The 22,716-nt window shown below is 42.9% G+C and overlaps 1 protein-coding gene across 2 annotated transcripts in view; it reads left to right on the top strand.

Annotated features, from left to right (window-relative positions):
* THEMIS (thymocyte selection associated) overlaps window positions 1-22,716 on the top strand; it is a 106,996-nt gene that overhangs the window by 59,879 nt on the left and 24,401 nt on the right. For both annotated transcript variants that reach the window (XM_039533081.1, XM_039533082.1), the window contains one exon: window positions 21,346-21,499. In XM_039533081.1, the coding sequence (XP_039389015.1) occupies window positions 21,346-21,499 (154 nt within the window). The remainder of the gene's footprint in view (window positions 1-21,345; window positions 21,500-22,716) is intronic.

Consider the following 22,716-nt stretch of genomic DNA (forward strand, 5'->3'; position numbering starts at 1 on the left):
GATGTCCATACTATGCTCCTAGTGTTGGCAGAGCATATCCACAATAGCAGCTCTTGTATTAAGAGAGAGAGCAGTGCACTGTGGGTAGCTATCCCACTGTGCAACTGGCCACAGAGTGCTTTGGTAAGGGTTTGCGATGCCTCATGGGGCAGGTACAGTGTCACATGATGCAGGTTTCTCAGTTGCATCATTTCATGGGCATCCTAGTAGACTGTCAGTCACTTTTCAACTGAAGTGTGGGGGAGTGTGTGTGACAGGGTGTGTGCTTGTGGGGGGAGAGAGAGACAGAGTGTATATTGGGAAAGTGTGTGTGTTGGGGGAGAGTGTGTTGGCATGCTGTCTCTTTAACTTTAGACAGCAGCTTGAGCCATCTCCCGCTTTTCCCTCGCCAGCAGCAGCCTGCTCTGCCTGCGTGGCCGCCTGCTGGGGAGAGCAACATTCCACATTAATGGTTCTGATTCCCCACAGCCTCCTCAGCTGCTGCAAGCGGCATCATAGGCGGCGACTCCGTGGGTATTCCAGGGCTGGTGCATCCATGGAAAAAAAATGAGTGGGTGCTTAGCATCCCCTGGCAGCCAGCTCCTCCCCCTCCTTCCCCAGTGCTTCCTGCCCACCACGGATCAGCTGTTCAGTGGCGTGCAGGAGGTGCCGGTTGGGAGGGAGGAACTGGGAGGGAAAAGGCAGGGCGGGGGCGGAGTGGAGCGGGGACAGGAAGAGGTGGGGTGGGGGTGGGGACTTGGGGAAAGGGGTGGAGTAGGGGCAGGGCCTGGGCCAGAGCAGGGGTTGATCCCCCTGAAGCAAGGAGGAACCTGGTGCCTGTGAGTGGCATCCTCATCAGCTCTGTGAGCTCTCCCTGCTGAGGAATGTCAAGTTTCTTGGAGCTTTGAAAGGGGAGGGGCACATGCCTGCAGGGCAGCCAAATTCGAAACAGTGAGCAGAGCAGTCACAGTGGGCATTTTGGGATACTGGGGGAGGCCAGTTATGTCGACATAACAAACGGCAGCATCCGCACTGATGCTTTGTCGCTTTAATTTTGCCACAAAAAGCTCTATGCCTCTCTTTGAGGCTTTATTTTGATGGCAAAATAGCAGCGTTTTGCTGCCAAAAGTAACTTTGTAGTGTGTACACCTCTACCGTTTTGTTGGCAACAGCTGCCTTTTGCTGACAAAACTGTGTAGTGTAGACAAGGCCTTAGTAAAACTATCTTAGTAAAGCTTGCCCTAACCTGGAGTCTGAGGTGGAATGATTTTGGCATCCCCTGGACCTGGCTATGGTACCTCCTTAACATCTTCCTTTGCTACTCTTACACATGGTGAGTTGTTCTTGGTCCCGATGAAATCAATTGAAGTCCATGGGGCTACTATGTAAGTAAGTACTGCTCCCCATGAGAGAAGGTTGCAGAAGGAGGCTTATAGTGCACTGTGCACACATTGAGGAAGAGGCAATCCCTGCCCCCAAAGAGTTTACAATCTTTAAAAGAAAGAAAGAAAAATTAGGGTATGTAATATAGCTGGTGTCACTGAAACTGAAAGCCCCTGTGGTCTGTAATGGCTGGCAAATGGAGAGGCTACGATCTGATCGTATTTTGACATTAAATCTTGCTATCTACCAGTAGTTACCTGCCTTACAATTTAGCGCTATTTTGGAGACCACATTGATTTCCTCTTTTAAGGAAATCGAAAACCTGCGGCATCTCAGACATCAGTATGTGGCAAATGTTGATTATTGTAATGGAGGCCAGTGAATATGGAAAAACCTTCACATAGGGCCACCTGCCATTATGCAACTTCTTGTTTCAAGAGACTGATCACTTTTAAATATTCTCAAAGTTTCCAGTACAAATTTGTTCAACTAAATTGCACTTCTGTTAGATTTTTTTTTTTTTGCTGGTCCCTTTGGTGTTTAAGGTTTCACTCAACTGTAGATATAAAAATCAGAAGACCACACTCTTTCTTACTGGCACAATGTGTTTAATCAAATTAATTCATTGTATCTGTTTTAATATGTTCTAAAAGATCTAATTTTACCAGGATTGGAAACTTTCTGAATTACAGTTTGGTTTCTAGCTCAACAAATTGTGCTTGACTTAGAAAGTGTAGAGCATTCCTGCTTAAAAAATATGATTTTGCCTAGATGGATAGTCTAATCTCAGAGTAAGGAAATTTGCCCATATCAGAGTCATAATGAATATATGATTTTATGTAGCTAATTCATAAACAGAAAGGAATAAGAGATGGGCACTCACTGCAAGGTTCAAGGTGGCAGCTGTTCAGATCTGGGGTTTTGGTTTGGGATCATTGCTAGAATAAAAGATTGGAACATTTTGGAACAAGTTAATTTCTACAATGGAAAGCTGTAGTGGTAAAACCTTTTATGGCCATTTATTATTATAGCAGTACTCAGACTAGGGTTGCCAGGTGTCCAGTTTTCTACCAGAACATCCAGTCAAAAAGGGACCCTGGTGACTCCAGTCAGCACCGCTGAGTGGGCTGTTAAAAGGCAGGATCCCTGCTTGTCCTGGCTCTGTGCAGCTCCTAGAAGTGGCTGGCATGTCCCTACATCTCCTAGGCACAGGGGCGGCCTGGGAGGCTCTGTGCGCTGCCCCTGCCCCAAGCACCGGCTCTGCAGCTCCCATTGGCTGGGAACCACAGCCAATGGGAGCTTTAGGAGTGGTGCCTGTGGGTCGGGGCTGCGTGCGGAGCCACCTGGCTGTGCCTTTGCCTAGGATATGGACATGCCGGCCGCTTCTTGGATCTGCCGGAGGTAAATGCTGCCTGGCCGAAGCCCCCTTCCCCCCCAGCCCAGTGAAAATGAGTGAGGGTGGGGGAGAGTGAGTGATGGAGGGAAGAGGATGGAGTGAGCAGGAGGCAGGGCATTGGAGAAAGGGGTGGGGCAGAGGGGGGAGTAAGTGTGTTTGGTTTTCTGCAATCAGAAAGTTGTCAATCCTAACTCAGAGGGCCATCTAAGTGCTGTACAAACACCTAGTGAGAGACAGTCCCTGCTCTGGTGACTTCACAATCTAAACAGATGAGACAGAGAAAGGGTGGAAAAGGAAACAGAGATCAAATGATTTGCCCAAGATCACTCAGCAGGTTAGTGGCTGCAACAGGATTAGAGCCCAGGTTCCCTGGGCTCAAACTATGGCCAGGTCTATACTACAGAGTTAGGTCAACATAAGGCAGCTTACATTGACCTTGCTCTGTAAGTGTCTACACCAAAATGTGGCTCCTACCGATGTAACTCACCCACTACACCGACCTAATAACTCCACCTCCCCGAGAGGCGTAACACTTAGGTCGATGTAGTTAGGTCAACGCAGTGTCAGTGTAGACACTGAATTGCTTATGTTGACTGTTTCTGCTTTTCAGAAGCCATCCCACAGTGCCCCATTGACAGTTAAATCGGTGCAAGTGATTTTGGTGAGGATGCGCATTGCCTACACAAGGAGCATAATGTGGACATGCAAAAGTGATTTAATTACTGTGGTGGCTATATGTCGAGGTAACATAGGTCAACTTAATTTTGTAGCGTAGACTTGCCCTAAATGTCTGGACATGAATATTCCTCAGTCTTTGGGAAAGGTTAGATATGGATCCAAAATGCACAGCTTGTCCCTGTATCTGTCTAGAAAGTGAATCCACAACAGCTACAATATAGTTAAATCATATGATGATTAATGAGTTGGATAAATTCTGCCTGTGGAAGTGCGCATATTGCATGAGGATGCAATATAGGCCTGGTAAGCTGCTCAGATACAATAGTAACAAGCTCAGTGTCTGTGCCTAGGTAGATTAGGTGAGAAGCATTATGTTGAAATAATCTTGTGAAATATTGTTAGTTCAGTGAGTTGTTGTCACTGCAAAATGAATTTGAAGTGGTTGGAGATCTTCACTGGAGAATTTCTTCAGTCTAGGGGGGGATTTCTACTGGTATAAAGGTGATGGTGTGGCTCTCCCAGCTCCTACACTGGAAATCCCCCTCCTCAATATAAGGGCAGGGAGGAGACATGGTATAGAAAGAGATGGGATGGAAAGATGGAGCTGGGCTCAGCTGTGCCCAGTCCTCCTTCGGCATAAGGTCCCTGACACACCTTTCATCAGGTTGTGAGTTAAAACTGCCCCCCAAAAACTTTTAACTTGTACTACATCCATGTGGCTGAGACTCGGGGAGTTGCAACCAGACCCCTGATAGCAATCTGAGCGTAATGAATTTAATGAGCAGCAAAAATGAATATGTTGATAAGGGAGGAATGTAGAGGTTGAGAGAGGGTGAAATTAAAAAAAAAGTTGGAAATGGGAAAAGAAGCAAATGTGCTGGCAGCAGAATGTCTGTCTCCTGATTCCAAATCCTGTGTCCTATTCACTGGATCATACGTTCTCTGTGAACAGTGGTGTAGACTGGCGGTTTTTTCTACCAGCAGCCAGAAGACTAGGCTCTGCTGGCGGGTATTTTCATAGCTCTAAATGACATACAATTGCTAATGAGGATAAGAGCTGAACAACGGTGCCTAAGCATGTGGTCTGACTCCTGCATCTGGAAATTACATGTCAAATTCAGATGAACTACAGGAACCTCTTGGGGGCTCCACTTTTACTCCATTGTAGCTCTGTTGATTTTTGTGGAATTATACCAGCCTAAATCTGGAGCAATACAGCAGAAAATCAGGCCCTTGTTTTTTTTCTTTGATATCTTCCAGTTAAATAGAGCAGTAGCCAGATAATTAGTAAAACAAAGCAGAAAGATATTGGGTGATCATAGAAAGTGCCAGTCAGATGAATTTCTAATAAAAGAAATGTAAAGTATATGTATATACACACCCACATATCTTTTTTTTTGTAATTGCCAGAATCTCAGAGAAGAAAAAAGTTGCTGTTTCCTGTCATGTTTAGTACACTGTTTCGGTTTGGGTCTGTCTTTATTTTTATCATAGGCAAGATGAAAGCAGCTATTTGAAGCAAAGGGTGTGTAATGCTATGGAAGACAACTGAGTGTATTCATAAAATGTACTCAGCAGAGAGCCTATTGCAGTATCTTTCCTCTCTTCTGTGCTACTGCAGAGCTAAAAGTGATTGATAATAATCTTAGTTACTGTACAATTTGGCTATGATTTTATAGTTGAAGCCATGGCATTGATCTACAGTTGAATGAGATAATGCTTGTATGCTCCCTTTCTAACCTGCCAAGAGCAATGTTCTACTTGTATCTGTAGAGTCATATAAAATGAGTACTTACTTGAATCCAGATTTTAAGAGCGGTTTTATACAGTTATATTCCTACTCATTTCAAAGAACATACTTAATTTTGTAAGGAAATACGAGACATCTTAATCTAGGTGCACATTTTAATGCTGCAGCATCTACTTTTTCACCTGTTTAATATTGCACAGTACTTTTGTTAAAATATGCAAAACTTTGGAAAGATGGTATTACTGATGTTGATGTGCTAATTCATGTGAGGAAATGTCTATGAAACATTTTATAAAATAATACATCGTCAGTCAAATGGTCAGAAACATCAAGAGAAACAGTGCTTTGAAATACAAGATAGTTTCTTCCTGCTTCTTGTAGCGTGGATCAAAATTAATGCTATTCTAGCACAACCTGGAGCCGGGTGAGTTCAGTTTTGGGTTCAACAAACACATTAAGATGTATACAAACCTTTCATGTACTTTTTTCCTGTCTAGATTAGAGAGGAACAGCAAAAAAAAAAAAAAAAATTAGATGAAAGGTTTGCCTGAAACCAGGAAGTTTGATTGCTGGAGTTTTCTTACACAATCAGCTAAACATGCAATTCTTGTTGCAAGAACAGTACAACTTGTCATTTTTCTCTGAGGTTTTTAGGTTTCTAGAAACCCCCAAACTCAATATGAAACCAGGGAGTTATGAAACCAGATAGATCACACACACCAGAAAGGTTTGCTGAAACATGTGAACACTGAAGCTGACTGGTTTCACCTACCTCCGCTTGAAAATGTGAGCTCTTACCCCACATTCGGTCAGATTCTCATTTACACTAAGGCCTCTTTACACCACCCTGTCACTGCCAAGGGGCCTTAAAATGGGATTCATTACTATTACAATCACATTAAGGTCCCTTTACACTGGCATCGTGGTGTAAAATGGCCTTAGTGTAAATAAGAATCAGGCCCATTATAGAAATGACCATGTAGATTGGGATCCCAGCTGGCATGGTGGTAAAACAAACAAACAAACAAACAAAAAACACTTGAGTGGATTGGAGTCTGTAAAGACTAACAAATTTATTGTAGCATGAGCTTTCGTGAGCTAAAGCTCACTTCTTCGGATGCATAGAATGGAACACACAGACAGGAGATATTTATACATACAGAGAACATGAAAAGGTGGAAGTACGCATACCAACAGGCAGAGTCTAATCAATTGAGATGAGCTATCGTTAGCAGGAGGAATTGGGTGGATTGGGAAATTCTCACCTGAGAAGAGGCATTGTGGGGAAGCTAACAGTGCCTGAGCTATAGCTGTTCTGTGCACAAAGAAAGGACTTTGGTTTCCAAGGTTATCAATCAAGCACCTATCATTAACACAATCTGGGGATTCAGATGACTCAGGAAGAAATAGCATAGATGCGGAGGCTTTCACCTCTAAATCACCGGTATGAATCTAGCTCAGGTCAGTAACATCTAGAACTCATTACTGTTCCACATGCTATCTGGTGACTTGTGTAAAATAAGTTAGTAATTTCAGTCCAATTCCTGGCAGACAAGGTATCTTCATCACAGAAACCATCATCACATATGACACTTCTGGCAACCTTATTGGCAGTCCCATTAGAGAAGACAATTACTGCGGGTGAGGGTCATCTGGGGTTATTATTTGTGTGTGTTATTAAGCAATGGCAGGGCACCCAGAGCATTTAGGTAGGTGCTTATGTGTTGTTTTGTACATATAAATAAATAAATTGGCAAATATGCCAGTGATTTAACAGTGAAAGGCTCTACATTCTACTTCCATTCTCCGAAGCCATATAATGAATGTTTTGAAGAAGCAAGTATATAGAGGATACTGATTTTTTAATTTTTTATTTACCGGTATTACTCATATTTGGTAGTGTCCACAAGCACTGACATCTCTCATGGAAAAAATGCCGTTCCTGTCCAATCTAAGATTTTTACAGAAAGAAATTATCAGATTATGATTTCCAAATGCAAAATTCCAGGATCTGAGTATCTGATATATTATTTGGCTTTGCCAGTGTTACACTAGTCTAGGATGATGATGTTTAGTTAGTGCCAACACTGTGCCCTGCCCTGGAAAGCTTACAGTCTAAGGTCCTGATCTGGCCAGCTCTTACACACATGCTATTGAGTAGTCCCATTGGCTTCCCACAGTAGTAAAGAAAAGCACAAACACAACTGTTAGCAGGATCAGGGCTTAAGTCTCTGATCCTGCAAACACACAGGCCTGTTTGTCCTAACCACATTGCTCAGTGCTGGGAAAAGTTTCACGCCCTGTATGACCCGGGTCAACCTAAGCCCCACTGTAGACTCAGGTAAGTGGATAGAAGAATTCTTCTGTTGGTCTAGTTACTGCCTCTTGGAGAGATGGATTACTAGCATCGATGGAAAACCCTGTTCAGTTGATGTCGGAAACATCTACACTACAGCTCTGTGGTGGTATCCACAGTAGCACGGACACACCTTTATGCATGTGTGTTACTGTACTCACATGAGTTAGTCCTCTTGACTTGAGTGGGGATAATCACATATGGAGAGTTTAACACAGAGATAAGTGTTTGCAAGGTCAGAGCCTGAAAGATCAACACAGAGAAGAAGGGATCCACAGGGAAATCCAGAGGAGGGGACAATTTAGAGGGTTTTTTTTCTTTTTCACAATAATTAAAAAAAAAACCAAACACACACCTTACTTCTAATGGGCATAGTGGAATGAAAATATCTATATACACATATATCTGTATGGGAAGGCAAATACATGTAGAGATTCAATTGTTACAAAAAGAACAGTGGGGTGACTACACTAGGAATATATTTTACTGATAAAATAACCCATTCCTCCCCCTCCACCTCCTTCTGTCCTGCTGTTCCATTCCTCACTGTGGCCTGGAGAGCAGATGATTTTGAAAAACAAAGGGTCAGATTCTGAGCTCCAGATAGGCTGGAGTAACTCCAGAATAACTCCTCTGACCTGTGGGAAATTACTGCAGATTTATACTGGTGTACCTGAGATCGGAATCTGGTCTAAAGTATTTAATTCTTACCATTGTGGTGTCCTGCTGCTTTACTGAGGCTGCTGTCTGCCACACACAGCACTTTCTGTCATTCAATAAGAGGAAGCACAGTGTGTGCTCTGCAGCTGGACTTGCAGCTTAATGTTAGTAAGGACAGCACAGCGATAAGGACTTGAAAACAATTTATTTTTAAAATCTTGCTTCCCCTTCCTCCCCTCAAGCCACAGCTAGGGGAAGTTGTATAGGATGTGTGAGGACTCTGGCGGAACCAGCACAAGGTGTGAAGAGGATGGAGTGTGGAGTAGACCTGAGAGGAAACAGCTGGAAGAGTGAGGGGCAAGTTGGGGGATCCAATCAGAGGTTCCAGCTCAGGAAGGCAGCAGCAAAAGGAGTAGGCAGAGAAAGTAACCAGTTGTAGGGCTTAGGAGGGCAGGAGCAGCTGCCTAAGGATGTGGTATCAAAGTCACTTTCCCATGCACCAAACAGGAAATTCATATTCACTTTGGCTGAATTCAATGAGAAATGTGCAGGCTCAGCACCGCTGGCAGTAAGTCAGTGTGATGTGCAGGGCTGGATTTACACCTTATGTGCCCGTAGGCACAGCATCTTCAGCGCCCCCCTGCCTAGAGCTGACCTTCGTGTTTTCCATACAAAATGAAATCTGGAACCCACGTTTAGCTTTTAGGCACCCCTGGAATGCTGGTGCCCCTAGGCACATGCTTACTGTGCCTAATTGGAAATCTGGCTCTGGTGATGTGGCAGAATGAGTACAGAGTTGGAAGCCAGGAACCCCCAAATTTGAATCCTGGCTGCCACTGACTCACTGTTGGAGGCCATGCAGAACAGACTGTTTCAGTTTATTGGGCATCTGTAAGATGAAGACCTAGTACTTACCCTCTTAACCCCCAGGTGTGTTGTGAAGATTAATTGGTTTCAGTCTTACAGTGAGTTGAATAGATGAAGTGCTATATAAATGCTAAGTACTCTGAAAAATCAGGTTAGCTGTCTCAAGATGAGTGCCTGCTCATGATTAAAACAAATGTCGGTGGGTGCACAGTTTGTGTTATGGTAAAGGCATGCCCAGGTTCATTCTCTGCTTTGCTGTGATGTTGCTACAGGATACAATGAGTATTTCTCCAAACTGCAGGAGATGTTTGAACAATTCAGTATTATTAAGCTATCCAATATATATTTTAAAGGATCCATTTGCATTTGTAAAAATAATGCCCAAAGTTTTAACCCTGACTGTCCTGAGCCTTTTAAATACAGTGTCATCACAACCCAGGTCACTCAGGGCTACCCTAGATTACTTTCTGTTCTGTTGTGGCAAACATAAGGCCCAGGAAAAAATGGCAGGAGTTAGGAGCAGAGGTCCCTTTAACCACACTGCATCTATAGCTTTTTACCCTATGGAGGCAGAGTTTCATTTCAAAAGGCGCCACATTCTACTTGGCACCATTTTGGAACAGACCCTGAAAACGGGGCGCCATTCCCACTTGGAAGTGTAGTGAAATGATTAAATACTTTCCTTGGGCAGTGAATGAGTCCAGAGACTGGGGTGCTGGAATTCTGATGCTAGCAATGGATTCTGCAGGAACGTTGGAACTGTGCACACTTGCATGTTTTTTATTGATGCAACATATTTCATGACAAAAATCTGTTGAATATTTACCCACGAGGTCCCCAACATTTTTAAGGTTGTGCCCCCCATCATCTTTGTCCAAGCCCCCGCCCCCAGGAGGTGGGACCGGGAGTAGGCTCACAGCTTGAGGCTGGGGGAGAGCTCAGACAGAGGCAAGGGGGCCAAGGCTGGGTCTGGGGCCGGGAATGGAGCTGCAGCTGGGGGCCGAGGATGGGGACAGGGATGCAGCCATGCTGGGAGGCTGCACCTTGGGGTGGGGCTGGTGCTGATGCTGGGGCTAAGCCCAGGCTGGGAGTGGAGCCACGGCCAGGGGCCGACCTGGGAGCGGAGCAGGGCTGGATGGCGCTCCTTCCCCATCCCCCTGGGGGCTGGCCAAGGTGCCCCCCCCCGAATGTTCAGGGCACACCCCACCGTTTGGGGACCTCTGATTTACCCTTTCTATGGAAATGATCTGTGAAGGGCAAAAGTGTTTAAATATGTACTTAAAACCTTTGTGAAATTTTACTGAAAAACCCTTATTGTGCATGAGCAATTGCCTCTTTTTAAAGGTTATTCTATTGGCTGGTTTCCTTCTTCCTCTCCCACTCCCCCATCCCTCCCTACCAAAATTTATTAGATCTTGGTCTGCTCAGTTTCCACGCATCAGTTTTTCACTGTTCACCATTGCACCAAGTCACAGCTGTATCTGGGGAAGAACATCCCCTCCCTCCATTTCATTCATATAGATAACTTCAACAATTGTTTTTGTTGTGCTTTTGGGAGGGGAGGAAGGATTTGGGGCAGAAAAACATCTCTGTCAGGATGAGACCCTTTATGTCACGTTTTTGCCTGCGGTGAATTTTGCCGCCGAATTATAAGCCCTTGAAATAAGAAGTTTAAAAAGGAAACGCTTAACCGGAGTTTTTTTGAATGCATCGCATAAGACAGGGAAGAGAGCCATCTAGTGGCTTCTTAACATTCCTTCCTACATTTCCCCTTTTGGTAAAGATACTAGTTTGCTCTGTTCTTAAAGGAATGCCTTTTTCCTGGGCTAGTTTATTCTTTTTCAGACAACAAATGAGCATATTTACTCAAGTTCTCTGATTTTTTTTAACCCACCTTGTCACTCTGCTCAGGGGCGGCTCTAGGCACCAGCAAAACAAGCTGGTGCCTAGGGCGGCAAAATCTAGGGGGTTTCCCCTCCGCCGGGGGGGGGGCGGCAGGCTGGGCCGGCGGACCTGCCGCAGTCATGCCTGCGGGAGGTCCACCGGAGCCCCGGGATGACCGGACCTGCCGCAGGCATGACTGCGGAGGGGGCGCTCGTCCCGCGGCTCGGCTGGACCTCCCGCAGGCATGACTGCGGCAGCTCAAGCGGAGCCGCGAACCGTCCGCAGCCGCGGGGGTCCAGCCAAGCAGTCATGCCCGCGGGAGGTCCGCTGCTCCCGCGGCTCCGGGGCGCCTCCCGCGCATGACTGCTTGGGGCGGCCAAAAACGTAGAGCCGCCCCTGACTCTGCTTATTGTGAGAAACTCTGAATGTTCAACACTCCTCTCAATTTCTCAAAGGGCTTGTCTCAGTTCCATTCACTTTTTTTGGTTTTATTTTGTAGCAGTGGGAATAACGTTAATATTCTCTTCTGGGTCTGTTGTGTTACAGGAAACAATTTGGAGTCAAGGCCTGAATAAGGTTATACCAGATCTACTGTTGCTGGTGGAAATTTATTGCTTTATTTATTTTTAACTCTAAGAAAATGCTTAGTGTTGTCTGTCCATAAGCCATTATGACTTTGTATAGCATTCCATTTTCCTGCAACACTCCACTTGTCCTAGTCCTGGGCTGCTACTGAAAATAAGTGTGAAATTGATCATGGTTTTATGGCATGGACGTGTGACAGTATACTATAACAGAGGTTAGAGGGAGAATTTGAACTCAAGTTGCCATAGGTGAAAGCCCAGAACTTTAACCAAATGGACCATCTAACTTTTGGAGTGAAGTGGCTGACAGTATATCATAACTTTGTTCCTGTCTCTCCAGGCTCTCAGCTTTCTCCTCTTTAGGCCTATATTCAACTATAGTTTATATTTTACAAGTTCTGCTGGCAAATAAGAACTATGAAGTTCCCCTCTTTTGTATGCTAATGAGGATCCTCTTTATTGTCCATGGCCTTTCTGAAGAATCTTTTAAGTAGCTTTGTTCCTTTTTCAGGCTTCCCAATGAACTGTTGAAATAAAGGCTTGTTGTCATGTGTTGGGATCTGTGTGTTTGGGGAGACTGTTAAAATTCTTTATTACAAAACCAGGGCCTCTTGTCAGTATCCATAACTGTAGATACATTCTGCCCTTGAAAAAATTATGTTAGCATGCAAGATAACTTGGCTTGCTGATGGATCATTCAAGAAGGCTGCCTTGGGATACGAGTCACAATCAAAAGGTAATTGTTTCTTTCAAAATGGAATAAATCAGTCCTGATCTTCTGCTGTTATATTTCAAGTTTCTTATGAGGTCTCACGGTTTCCACTTGTGTTATCCCCTTTATTTGAATCTGTCCTTTTGCCAGGTGTCACTTTTAAACACTCCGTTCCCTTATTCCTTGGCACACAATAGGCTAAATTTTGTTGTTATGTATACTGGTGTAAATCTGGAGCAATTCAGTTGAAACAAATGGAATTACTCCAAATTTGCAGCCCTGTCAATGGGATTAGAATTTGGTCTGCTGGATCAGTATGGTATTTTGATCTGATTCTGATATCACTTATGCTGGTTTTAACATTAGTGTGAGATCAGAATCAAGATCTATGGCTCTACGCTATAAGGATGAGAGAAATGTAGTGGCTGGAGTGAAATGAATACTGTATAGTTTAATTCCAGAAAGGGCTTTGAGGATTGTGAAAGGCCCTCTATAACAAAACAAAACAAAAAGATAAGTCTTTATCTAAGGGCTGGTCTACACTATGAGTTTAGGTCAAATTTAGCAGCATTAAATCGAATTAACCCTGCACCCATCCACACAACGAAGCCATTTTTGTTGACATAAAAGGCTCTTAAAATAGATTTCTGTACTCCTCCCCGATGAAGGGAGTAGCGCTGAAATCAACATTGCCAGTTCAAATTAGGGTTAGTGTGGACGCAATTCGATGGTATTGGCCTCCGGGAGCTATCCCACAGTGCACCATTGTGACCGCTCTGGACAGCAATCTGAACTTGGATGCACTGGCCAGGTAGACTGGAAAAGCCCCACGAACTTTTGAATTTCATTTCCTGTTTGCCCAGCGTGGAGAGCTGATCAGCGCAGGTAACTATGCAGAGTTCCTCAGCACAGGTGACCATTCAGTCCCAGAATCGAAAAAGAGCTCCAGCATGGACCGTATGGGAGGTACTGGATCTGATTGCTGTATGGGGAGATGAACCTGTACTATCAGAACTCCGTTCCAAAAGACAGAATGCCAAAACACCTACCCCAGCCTACCCCTTGCTCCCATGGCTCATGAAGCCTGGACAGTAGTAAGAAGCAGTCCAACTATAGGCTGAGCAAGTGCAGAATGGTGGTTCACTCTACCTGTAAGCCAACTGCCCTCCCCTCCCCGCTTTGATCTCTGCTTGCAGAGGCAATAAAGTTAGTGTTGTTTCAAATTCATGCATTCTTTATTACTTCATCACACAAATGGTGGGATAACTGCCACGGTAGCCCGGGAGGGGTGGGGCAGGATGGAAGCAAGAGGTAGGGTTGTTGTACAGGCACCCCCTAGAATGGCATGCAGCTCATCATTTCTGTGGGATGTCTGGGGCTCTGACCCGGAGTGGCCACTTGTATCTGTGATTCTTTAGTAGGCTTGTCTCATATTCTAGGCAGCACTGAATCTCCATTAGACAAAACTTAAAGAAGAGAATGACTTGGGGAGTCATTCCCATTTTTGTCCAGGAGCCCCCGACCGACCTCACCGAGGCCGACCAGGAGCACCCATGACAGCAGCAGACTGTACAGTATGACTGGTAACCATCATTGCCAACTTGCAAAGCAGCAGACGGTACAGTATGGGATGGCTGGTAACCATCTTTGCTAACTTGCAAAGGCAAGGAACTGCTGCTGTGTAGCACTGGGGTACCGTGTCTGTCAGCAGCATCCAGTAGACATATGGTGACAGTGAAAAAAGGTTGAACGGGCTCCATGCTTGCCATGCCATGGCATCTGCTCGGGCAATACAGGGAAAAGGGCGCGAAATGATTGTCTGCCATTGCTTTCACGGAGGGAGGGTTGACTGCTGACATTTACCCATAACCACCCGCGACAAATTTTTGGCCCCATCAGGCATTGGGAGCTCAGCCCAGAATTCCAATGGGCAGCGGGGACTGCGGGAACTGTGGGATAGTTACCACAGTGCACTGCTCCAAAAGTCGACGCTTGCCACGGTACTATGGACGCACACCGCCGAATTAATGTGCTTAGTGAGGACGCACAGGCACTCAACTTTATACAATCTGTTCCCCAAAATCAACTTCTGTAAAATCTGAGTCATTTCGTAGTGTAGACATACCCTAAGTTAGACTGCTCTCTTCCTCTCTTTTTTTTCTTTAAAAATACTTAGCTTTCAGTATTTAGGAAAGTTCAAAAGTGTAGGCTTACAGTCAGTCAGGTTTAGGCTTAGCTATGGGTACGCTGTTGTACTAATCTGTTGCAGAACCTTTCTTTGTTCTTCTTAACAACCATGTAAAAGAAGCAGTGAGAGATAAAAAGACTTCCTTTAAAAAGTGGAAGTCAAATCCTAGTGAGGCAAATAGAAAGGAGCACAAACACTGCCAACTTAAGTGCAAGAGTGTAATAAGAAAAGCCAAAGAGGAGTTTGAAGAACGGCTAGCCAAAAACTCCAAAGGTGGTAACAAAATGTTTTTTAAGTACATCAGAAGCAGGAAGCCTGCTAAACAACCAGTGGGGCCCCTTGATGATCAAAATTCAAAAAGAGCGCTTAAAGACGATAAAGTCATTGCGGAGAAACTAAATGGATTCTTTGCTTCAGTCTTCACGGCTGAGGATGTTAGGGAGATTCCCAAACCTGAGCTGGCTTTTGTAGGTGACAAATCTGAGGAACTGTCACAGATTGAAGTGTCACTAGAGGAGGTTTTGGAATTAATTGATAAACTCAACATTAACAAGTCACCGGGACCAGATGGCATTCACCCAAGAGTTCTGAAAGAACTCAAATGTGAAGTTGCGGAACTATTAACTAAGGTTTGTAACCTGTCCTTTAAATCGGCTTCGGTACCCGATGACTGGAAGTTAGCTAATGTAACGCCAATATTTAAAAAGGGCTCTAGGGGTGATCCCGGCAATTACAGACCGGAAGTCTAACGTCGGTACCGGGCAAATTAGTTGAAACAATAGTAAAGAATAAAATTGTCAGACACATAGAAAAACATAAACTCTTGAGCAATAGTCAACATGGTTTCTGTAAAGGGAAATCGTGTCTTACTAATCTATTAGAGTTCTTTGAAGGGGTCAACAAACATGTGGACAAGGGGATCCGTGGACATAGTGTACTTAGATTTCCAGAAAGCCTTTGACAAGGTCCTCACCAAAGGCTCTTACGTAAATTAAGCTGTCATGGGATAAAAGGAAAGGTCCTTTCATGGATTGAGAACTGGTTAAAGGACAGGGAACAAAGGGTAGGAATTAATGGTAAATTCTCAGAATGGAGAGGGGTAACTAGTGGTGTTCCCCAAGGGTCAGTCCTGGGACCAATCCTATTCAATTTATTCATAAATGATCTGGAGAAAGGGGTAAACAGTGAGGTGGCAAAGTTTGCAGATGATACTAAACTACTCAAGATAGTTAAGACCAAAGCAGATTGTGAAGAACTTCAAAAAGATCTCACAAAACTAAGTGATTGGGCAACAAAATGGCAAATGAAATTTAATGTGGATAAATGTAAAGTAATGCACATTGGAAAAAATAACCCCAACTATACATACAACATGATGGGGGCTAATTTAGCTACAACGAGTCAGGAAAAAGATCTTGGAGTTATCGTGATAGTTCTCTGAAGATGTCCACGCAGTGTGCAGAGGCGGTCAAAAAGCAAACAGGATGTTAGGAATCATTAAAAAGGGGATAGAGAATAAGACTGAGAATATATTATTGCCCTTATATAAATCCATGGTACGCCCACACCTCGAATACTGTGTACAGATGTGGTCTCCTCACCTCAAAAAAGATATTCTAGCACTAGAAAAGGTTCAGAAAGAGCAACTAAAATGATTAGGGGTTTAGAGAGGGTCCCATATGAGGAAAGATTAAAGAGGCTAGGACTCTTCAGTTTGGAAAAGAGAAGACTAAGGGGGGACATGATAGAGGTATATAAAATCATGAGTGATGTTGAGAAAGTGGATAAGGAAAAGTTATTTACTTATTCCCATAATACAAGAACTAGGGGTCACCAAATGAAATTAATAGGCAGCAGGTTTAAAACAAATAAAAGGAAGTTCTTCTTCACGCAGCGCACAGTCAACTTGTGGAACTCCTTACCTGAGGAGGTTGTGAAGGCTAGGACTATAACAATGTTTAAAAGGGGACTGGATAAATTCATGGTGGCTAAGTCCATAAATGGCTATTAGCCAGGATGGGTAAGAATGGTGTCCCTAGCCTCTGTTCGTCAGAGGATGGAGATGGATGGCAGGAGAGAGATCACTTGATCATTGCCTGTTAGATTCACTCCCTCAGGGGCACCTGGCATTGGCCACTGTCGGTAGACAGATACTGGGCTAGATGGACCTTTGGTCTGACCCGGTACGGCCTTTCTTATGTTCTTATGTGGCTTGTGTCAATAAACTGCTACTTCTGTTTGGAAAGAGTGAAGTGTCTGTGGATTTCAAAATAATTTCCCACAATGTTATGGTATTGGTATGTGTTTACTACTGAAAAGGTTATCTGCAGCAATTAAGTGTTTTTCAAATGGATATATAGTACTGTATATGCCAAAGCTAAGAAATACCTCTATAGTTTTAGCCTGAGTTTCTGAAGACCGTATAAATGCCACTCCAAGTCTTTAAAGATTGCAGTAAAAGGTTTATGATCTATATCTTATAGCATGTGTGACTCATAATAAATGTACTCCAAAGGTGTAGTGCTGTGTCCAGCAGTGATTGCACCAATAAATGGGTCTTCCTCTGCAATATAGTCATTTGTAACCACATAACAGCTTTACTTTCTGGCTGGAAAGGCCCAGTTTTGTCAAAATGTTTTATGCCGCTACCTCTTTCTCAACATTTCCAGAAAGCATGACAGTGGTGGGTTTCATATTTACTCCCACATTTTTCTATGGCATCATAGGTTTTCTCCTTTTTATTCTGAGCCTTCTTGACACTGCTGAGACTTAAAATAAATGAATACATAAATAAATAATAAAAACAGTAGCTTATACTGGGTACAAACGGGAAAATTTCACAAACATTGCAATGCATCAAATTACAGAATTCTTATCACACTTGTTTAGAGAGCATCCCCTACTTATTGTAGCCGAATAAAATGTTTGTACTTGTTTTCAGTGGTCACAGCTATTCTTTTTGGAACTCTCTCTCTCGCTTAGTCTTTCAATATAAAACCACTTGGGTTATCTGCAGAGCCATTTTTCTGGGTGTCGTATAACTGTAGCTACAGATTCCAGTGAAGAACTGTGCTGTCTCAAGTCACATGTGTGAGATTTATCAAGTGTCTACAATAGTTTTTGGTGGTTTCTTTCAGAAGAGTTCAGGGGTCCTAGGCCTGGCATAATATTACTGCCCATCTCTGCTGATGGCAGCTTTGGGAGGAAATGGCCTAAATAGGAGAGGAAAGGTAGTCTTGTGGTCAAAGCACAGGCTGGAGTGAAGAAATCTTGATTCTTTTCCCAGTTCTGCCACATACTTCCTGTGTGACACTGAAGTACTATAGTTTCCCCAAGTGTAAAATCGGGGTGGTAATATATACCCACATCACAGGGCTATCAATATGTTTTATTCATTACTGATTTTAAAGCACAATCATTGCCTTGCATTAAAGACAAAGCATTCTGATTTTTATTTTTTATTATTTATGCAATACGGTTCAGTAGAATAGTAAATGTTTCTGTATGTCTGGGTGCAGGGTAGGCGAGTGTGCACATGCACACTGTGTGCTAAGCTCAGTATGCAGTTGTCAGGCAAAATTTGCTTTGGTCACTTCTAGCCTCCTTTATTATTTCAGTGTCTTATATTTCATGAATTACAGATAAATTCTGTGCAGATTTACAACTTCTGAAGAATGCTGTAGCCTCAATTTGCACTAAAATGATGCATCCCCAGTACTTTGATCCTTGCATTAGCCCCCAATAACATTTTGTATTTTCTTTAATATAACGCCTCTTACTTCCTGAGGCATTATGTAGTCCCTAGCTACCTTACCTTTATGGCTTTGCACCTTTTCTTCTAAAGTTTGAGTATTAGTAGAGGTTTTTGGGGCAATTCTTAACTACTGAGGTAAAATTTTCTGGTCAAAAGCTTTTAGTTGTTATACTGGTCAGCAGGGGCGGCTCTATGTATTTTGCCACCCCAAGCACGGCAGTCAGGCAGCTTTTGGCGGCATGCCTGCCAGAGTTCCGCTGGTAACGTGGATTTGGCAGCATGCCTGCAGGAGGTCCGCTGGTCCCACGCCTTCAGTGTACCCACTGCCAAATTACCACCAAAACCGCGGGACTGGCGGACCTCCCACAGGCATGCCGCCGAAGGCTGCCTGACTACCGCCCTCCTGGCGACCGGGCAGGCCGCCCACTGCGGCTTGCTGCCCCAGGAACGTGCTTGGTGTGCTGGTGCCTGGAGCTGCCCCTGTTGGTCAGATTTGATATTCCCTCTATTTTACTGATCTGTGATCCTTTTTAACAAATTGCCATGGTCCAAATCCTGAAGATTTTAACTCAGTCCTTCCTGTGGCAGAATGCTCACTGAAGACAATTGGCAATTCCTGGCTCCGTTGAAGTCCAATGGCAAAGCTCCCATTGACTTCTGTGGAACCAAGAGTTCATCCAATTGGAATTCTTCTTCAGAGATGTCTGAGTAATACTGAATTAGAATGTCAGGATTTGACCTTAGATGTTTAGTGTAGTTATAAGCAGGGCCGGCTCCAGACCCCAGCGCGCCAAGCGTGTGCTTGGGGCGGCGTGCCGCGGGAGGGTGGCAGGCGGCTCCGGTGGACCTCCCGCAGGCATGCCTGTGGAGGGTCCGCTGGTCCCGCGGCTTTGGTGGAGCATCCGCAGGCGTGCCTGCGGGAGGTCCACCGGAGCCGCGGGACCAGCGGACCCTCCACAGGCACGTCTGCAGGAGGTCCACCAGAGCCATGGGACCGGCGACCGCCAGAGCGCCCCCCGCGGCATGCCACCCTGCTTGGGGCGGCGCAATTCCTAGAGCCGCCCCTGGTTATAAGGAGTACTTTTAAGTATTCCGTAAATCTACTAAATGTGTATATTACAATTAGGGATGCTAGAGTGTTACAGATTTCAATCTAAATTGAAATGAAAATCTAATTTATGTAACCTGGTTTATTCTTAAATGTCTGAGCTCTGTCAATTTTAATGTATTTGCAAAGTGCCTTGGGGAACCATTGCAAAGAAGTGACTCTAAAAGAGTGGTACATTAGATTGACTGATAAGATTATTGCAAGTGTTAATCATAGGCTTCAGAATTGTGGGATTTCCCCCTGCATGGCTATTTTTGACACCAAGACTTGTTTTCAGGTTATTTTGGACAACACAGAATAAAGACTATAAGTGTAACATGTTGTGTTAATTACTAGGCTTAACAAAAAAAAAGGAAATCTAAATAGAAAAGAATAAAAGACAAAGATATTTTTAAAATGTTGTTATTATTCCTGTTAGTTACATAATATGTTCTCAAGATTTTCTTAATTTTGTAAACACTGAAGAAAAGATTGGTTAAAACTTATTTCTGTGCTGAAATGTCCCCAACCATCTGAGCTCTGAGGACAACCTGTGCGTAAACTGATCTCCACTTATTTTTTTTCTTTATCATTCACCTTTAATATAAACTATACTTTTATGGAGGCTGTGACAAGTTTATTGAAAGTGTTGTACATTTCTGTTTTGAAATGTGTTAATTTTTGTCCTGGCTAAAATTTGGACATTTCTTAAAACTTTTATTAATATGATCAGGACAGACTGGTGTCACGGTGATACATGTAGACCTGGTGCAATACAAAAGAGGAAGAAGAGATCTCATTTGTGAAGAAGGGGCCCATTCTTTGCTGGTGCAAAATGGTAGAGCTCTGTTAACTTCACTGGAGCTATGCCACTATCCGCTAGCAGAAAATATGGTTCAGTTATAACAGCATATTTTTTACTTTTTTTTTCATTGCTGTTAAGAATTTCTTTTGATAATTCTGTCCTTTTTCTAATATGTTCAGCTCTATTTCTCTTTCCACAAATCTCTGAGGTCCTTGTAAATTTTACCACTGCTTCACTCTTTGCTTGATATCATAGTTCTTTCACAATCACGAACTGTACTGCATAACATTGTACAAGTTGTACTATACAACCTTGTGTAGAATCTTGTGATGCAATGAACCCCTGCTGATATATCTTCTAGTGTTTATTTCAGAAAATACAAATATAAGTAAGCCCAAGAAAGTGTTAATTGGTTTTTATGTCCCATTATTTGCTCTGATATTACAATATTTTCATTGTTATTTCAGTTAGGATTAATTTTACCTGTATGTATGATACAAGGTTGATCTTGATGAAGAGCGGCTACACTTCTTGCACAAGCAGATAGATTTTGATCATTAGCTCTTATTCACTAATTTGCATCTCAGCTGGATGTGCTGTTCTGTTTTGAATTGATTGGCATTTCAATTATACATATTTATACTTTATAAAATGGTGACTGTGGTTAGGCAGTACTCACATGCAGTTACAATGTAAATACATTGCAGTTATGGTTTTGATAATATGAATTATCAAAACCATAACTGTAATGTATTTACACTATAATTGTATGTAAGTACTGCCTAACCACAGTCACCATTTTATAAGTATAAATATATATAATTGAAATGCCAGACTTGTGTGTATATGTGTGTGTTGTATTTGTCATGTACTGAATTAATTCAATTAGATTTATTATAAGCCATACAGTAAGAACAACTCACTAAAAAGAAAAATATTTGAAAAGAAACAGATAAGGAAATCTCTCAGTCATGCATGCGCGTGCGCGAGAGGCTATGAAATATGTCTTAAATGTAATTTTCTGTACCTAGAATATCTTCTCATTCTAGTCATGTTACTTTGTGGTATACATGCCTCCAAGGCTAGCATTGTAGTAAATGTTATTTATAACTTACTTTGACAAACCGTAGATTCATGTTCCAAATCCACAGAAATGACCTAAAGTATAACTGATGCTCTTCCCTGTCACATTTGTGAAAAGTATCTAGTTTGGACTAACAATGCATACAAGAAATCAATCACACTGTTCTATGTAATTTCAGAATCTCTATGTAGACACCACTAAGAAACTGTGCTCAGATCAAGCTACTGCTGTTTCAGAATTACAAGTTAGTTGTCAAAATGATTTAGTGCACTGGGAGAATGAGGACAACGTGACTGGGACAGCTACATTACTGGACACCAGTGTGATTAAAGGTCAGTTAAGCTTTATGATTTGATTTATTAATATAACAGCGTTTAACCTCAGCCCTGATAAATGCTTGATGTGCAGAAGTGTTTTGCATGATTCAATTGGAACTTGTGGATCAGTTAAAAGAGACAAAATGTGAACCTCTCATTTCTTCCTGAATAAATGCCATAAGGCAAACTCTCAGCAGCAGCATGGTATTAAACTCAGTTTGACACTGCAGCATGAATATTCAGTGGTTTTCAGGAGCAGGCCTGCATGGAGAAGGTGCTGCAGTCAATCTTTTTAAAAGACTGATGATTCAGCCCTGTTGGCAAAGCTGAATGAATGAGTTGTGTAAAAATATTAAGCTGTCTCAAGTCATATTTTTATATTTCTTAGAAAAAATTGAACTGAGAAAATTAATTGGCTTTTATTTATTTATACTTTTTCTGTACTGTGTGTTAGGATTTCCCATGTATTTTCAACATCTGTTTTGGTGTTTTTTTTTTTTTTCAGAGCATGTTAAAGCTGAAAAGCTACATGACATGGGGCCTGATCCAAAACCTATGAAGTCAATGGAATAACTACCATTGATTTCAATGGGGTTTGGATCAGGCTCATGGCCCATCTGATGGGTCCACCCATCATATCTATCCAATAATGGGACTTCCACATGTAGCGTGTTTGCAGGACTGGGCCCTGAATGTCTGTCTGCATGCAATCAGTTGAGTGGTTTCTGCTAGTAATATAAAAACATACCTGTCATGAATAGTTAGTAAAGGGTTAAAGCATAGTACCTGGTGGGCACCTGACCTGAGGACCAATCAGGGAAGAGAATTTGAAACTCCTAGGAGGGAACTTTTTCCCTCTGTTTGGGGGGGTGTTGTCTTTGGCCGTTTGGAGTTACAAGAGTCCAGATGTTTTAATCAAGTCTACCAGCTTCCACCTTTCTGAACTAATTTCTTCTAGTCAAGATAGTGAGTATTAGAAAGATACTTTGTGTCCTCACCTAATAATCCTATGCTTGCAATTCTGTGTGTTTGTTATTGATTATTCTTAATTCTACCTGTATCGTTGTACTGAGAAAGAGAGAGGATTCTCTCCAGAACTTAGCAAGGTTATACCCTATGAGTGGCCAGCTTGGACTCGTAGAGATTCTGTATTTTCTTGTTGTTCTTTTAATAAATTCTTTCTATAAAGATTTGATTAAATCCCTTCTACTGTGGATATAGGGGATGGGGCT

Source organism: Mauremys reevesii, linkage group 3, assembly GCF_016161935.1.
Source record: "Mauremys reevesii isolate NIE-2019 linkage group 3, ASM1616193v1, whole genome shotgun sequence".
Classification (NCBI taxonomy): domain Eukaryota; kingdom Metazoa; phylum Chordata; order Testudines; family Geoemydidae; genus Mauremys; species Mauremys reevesii.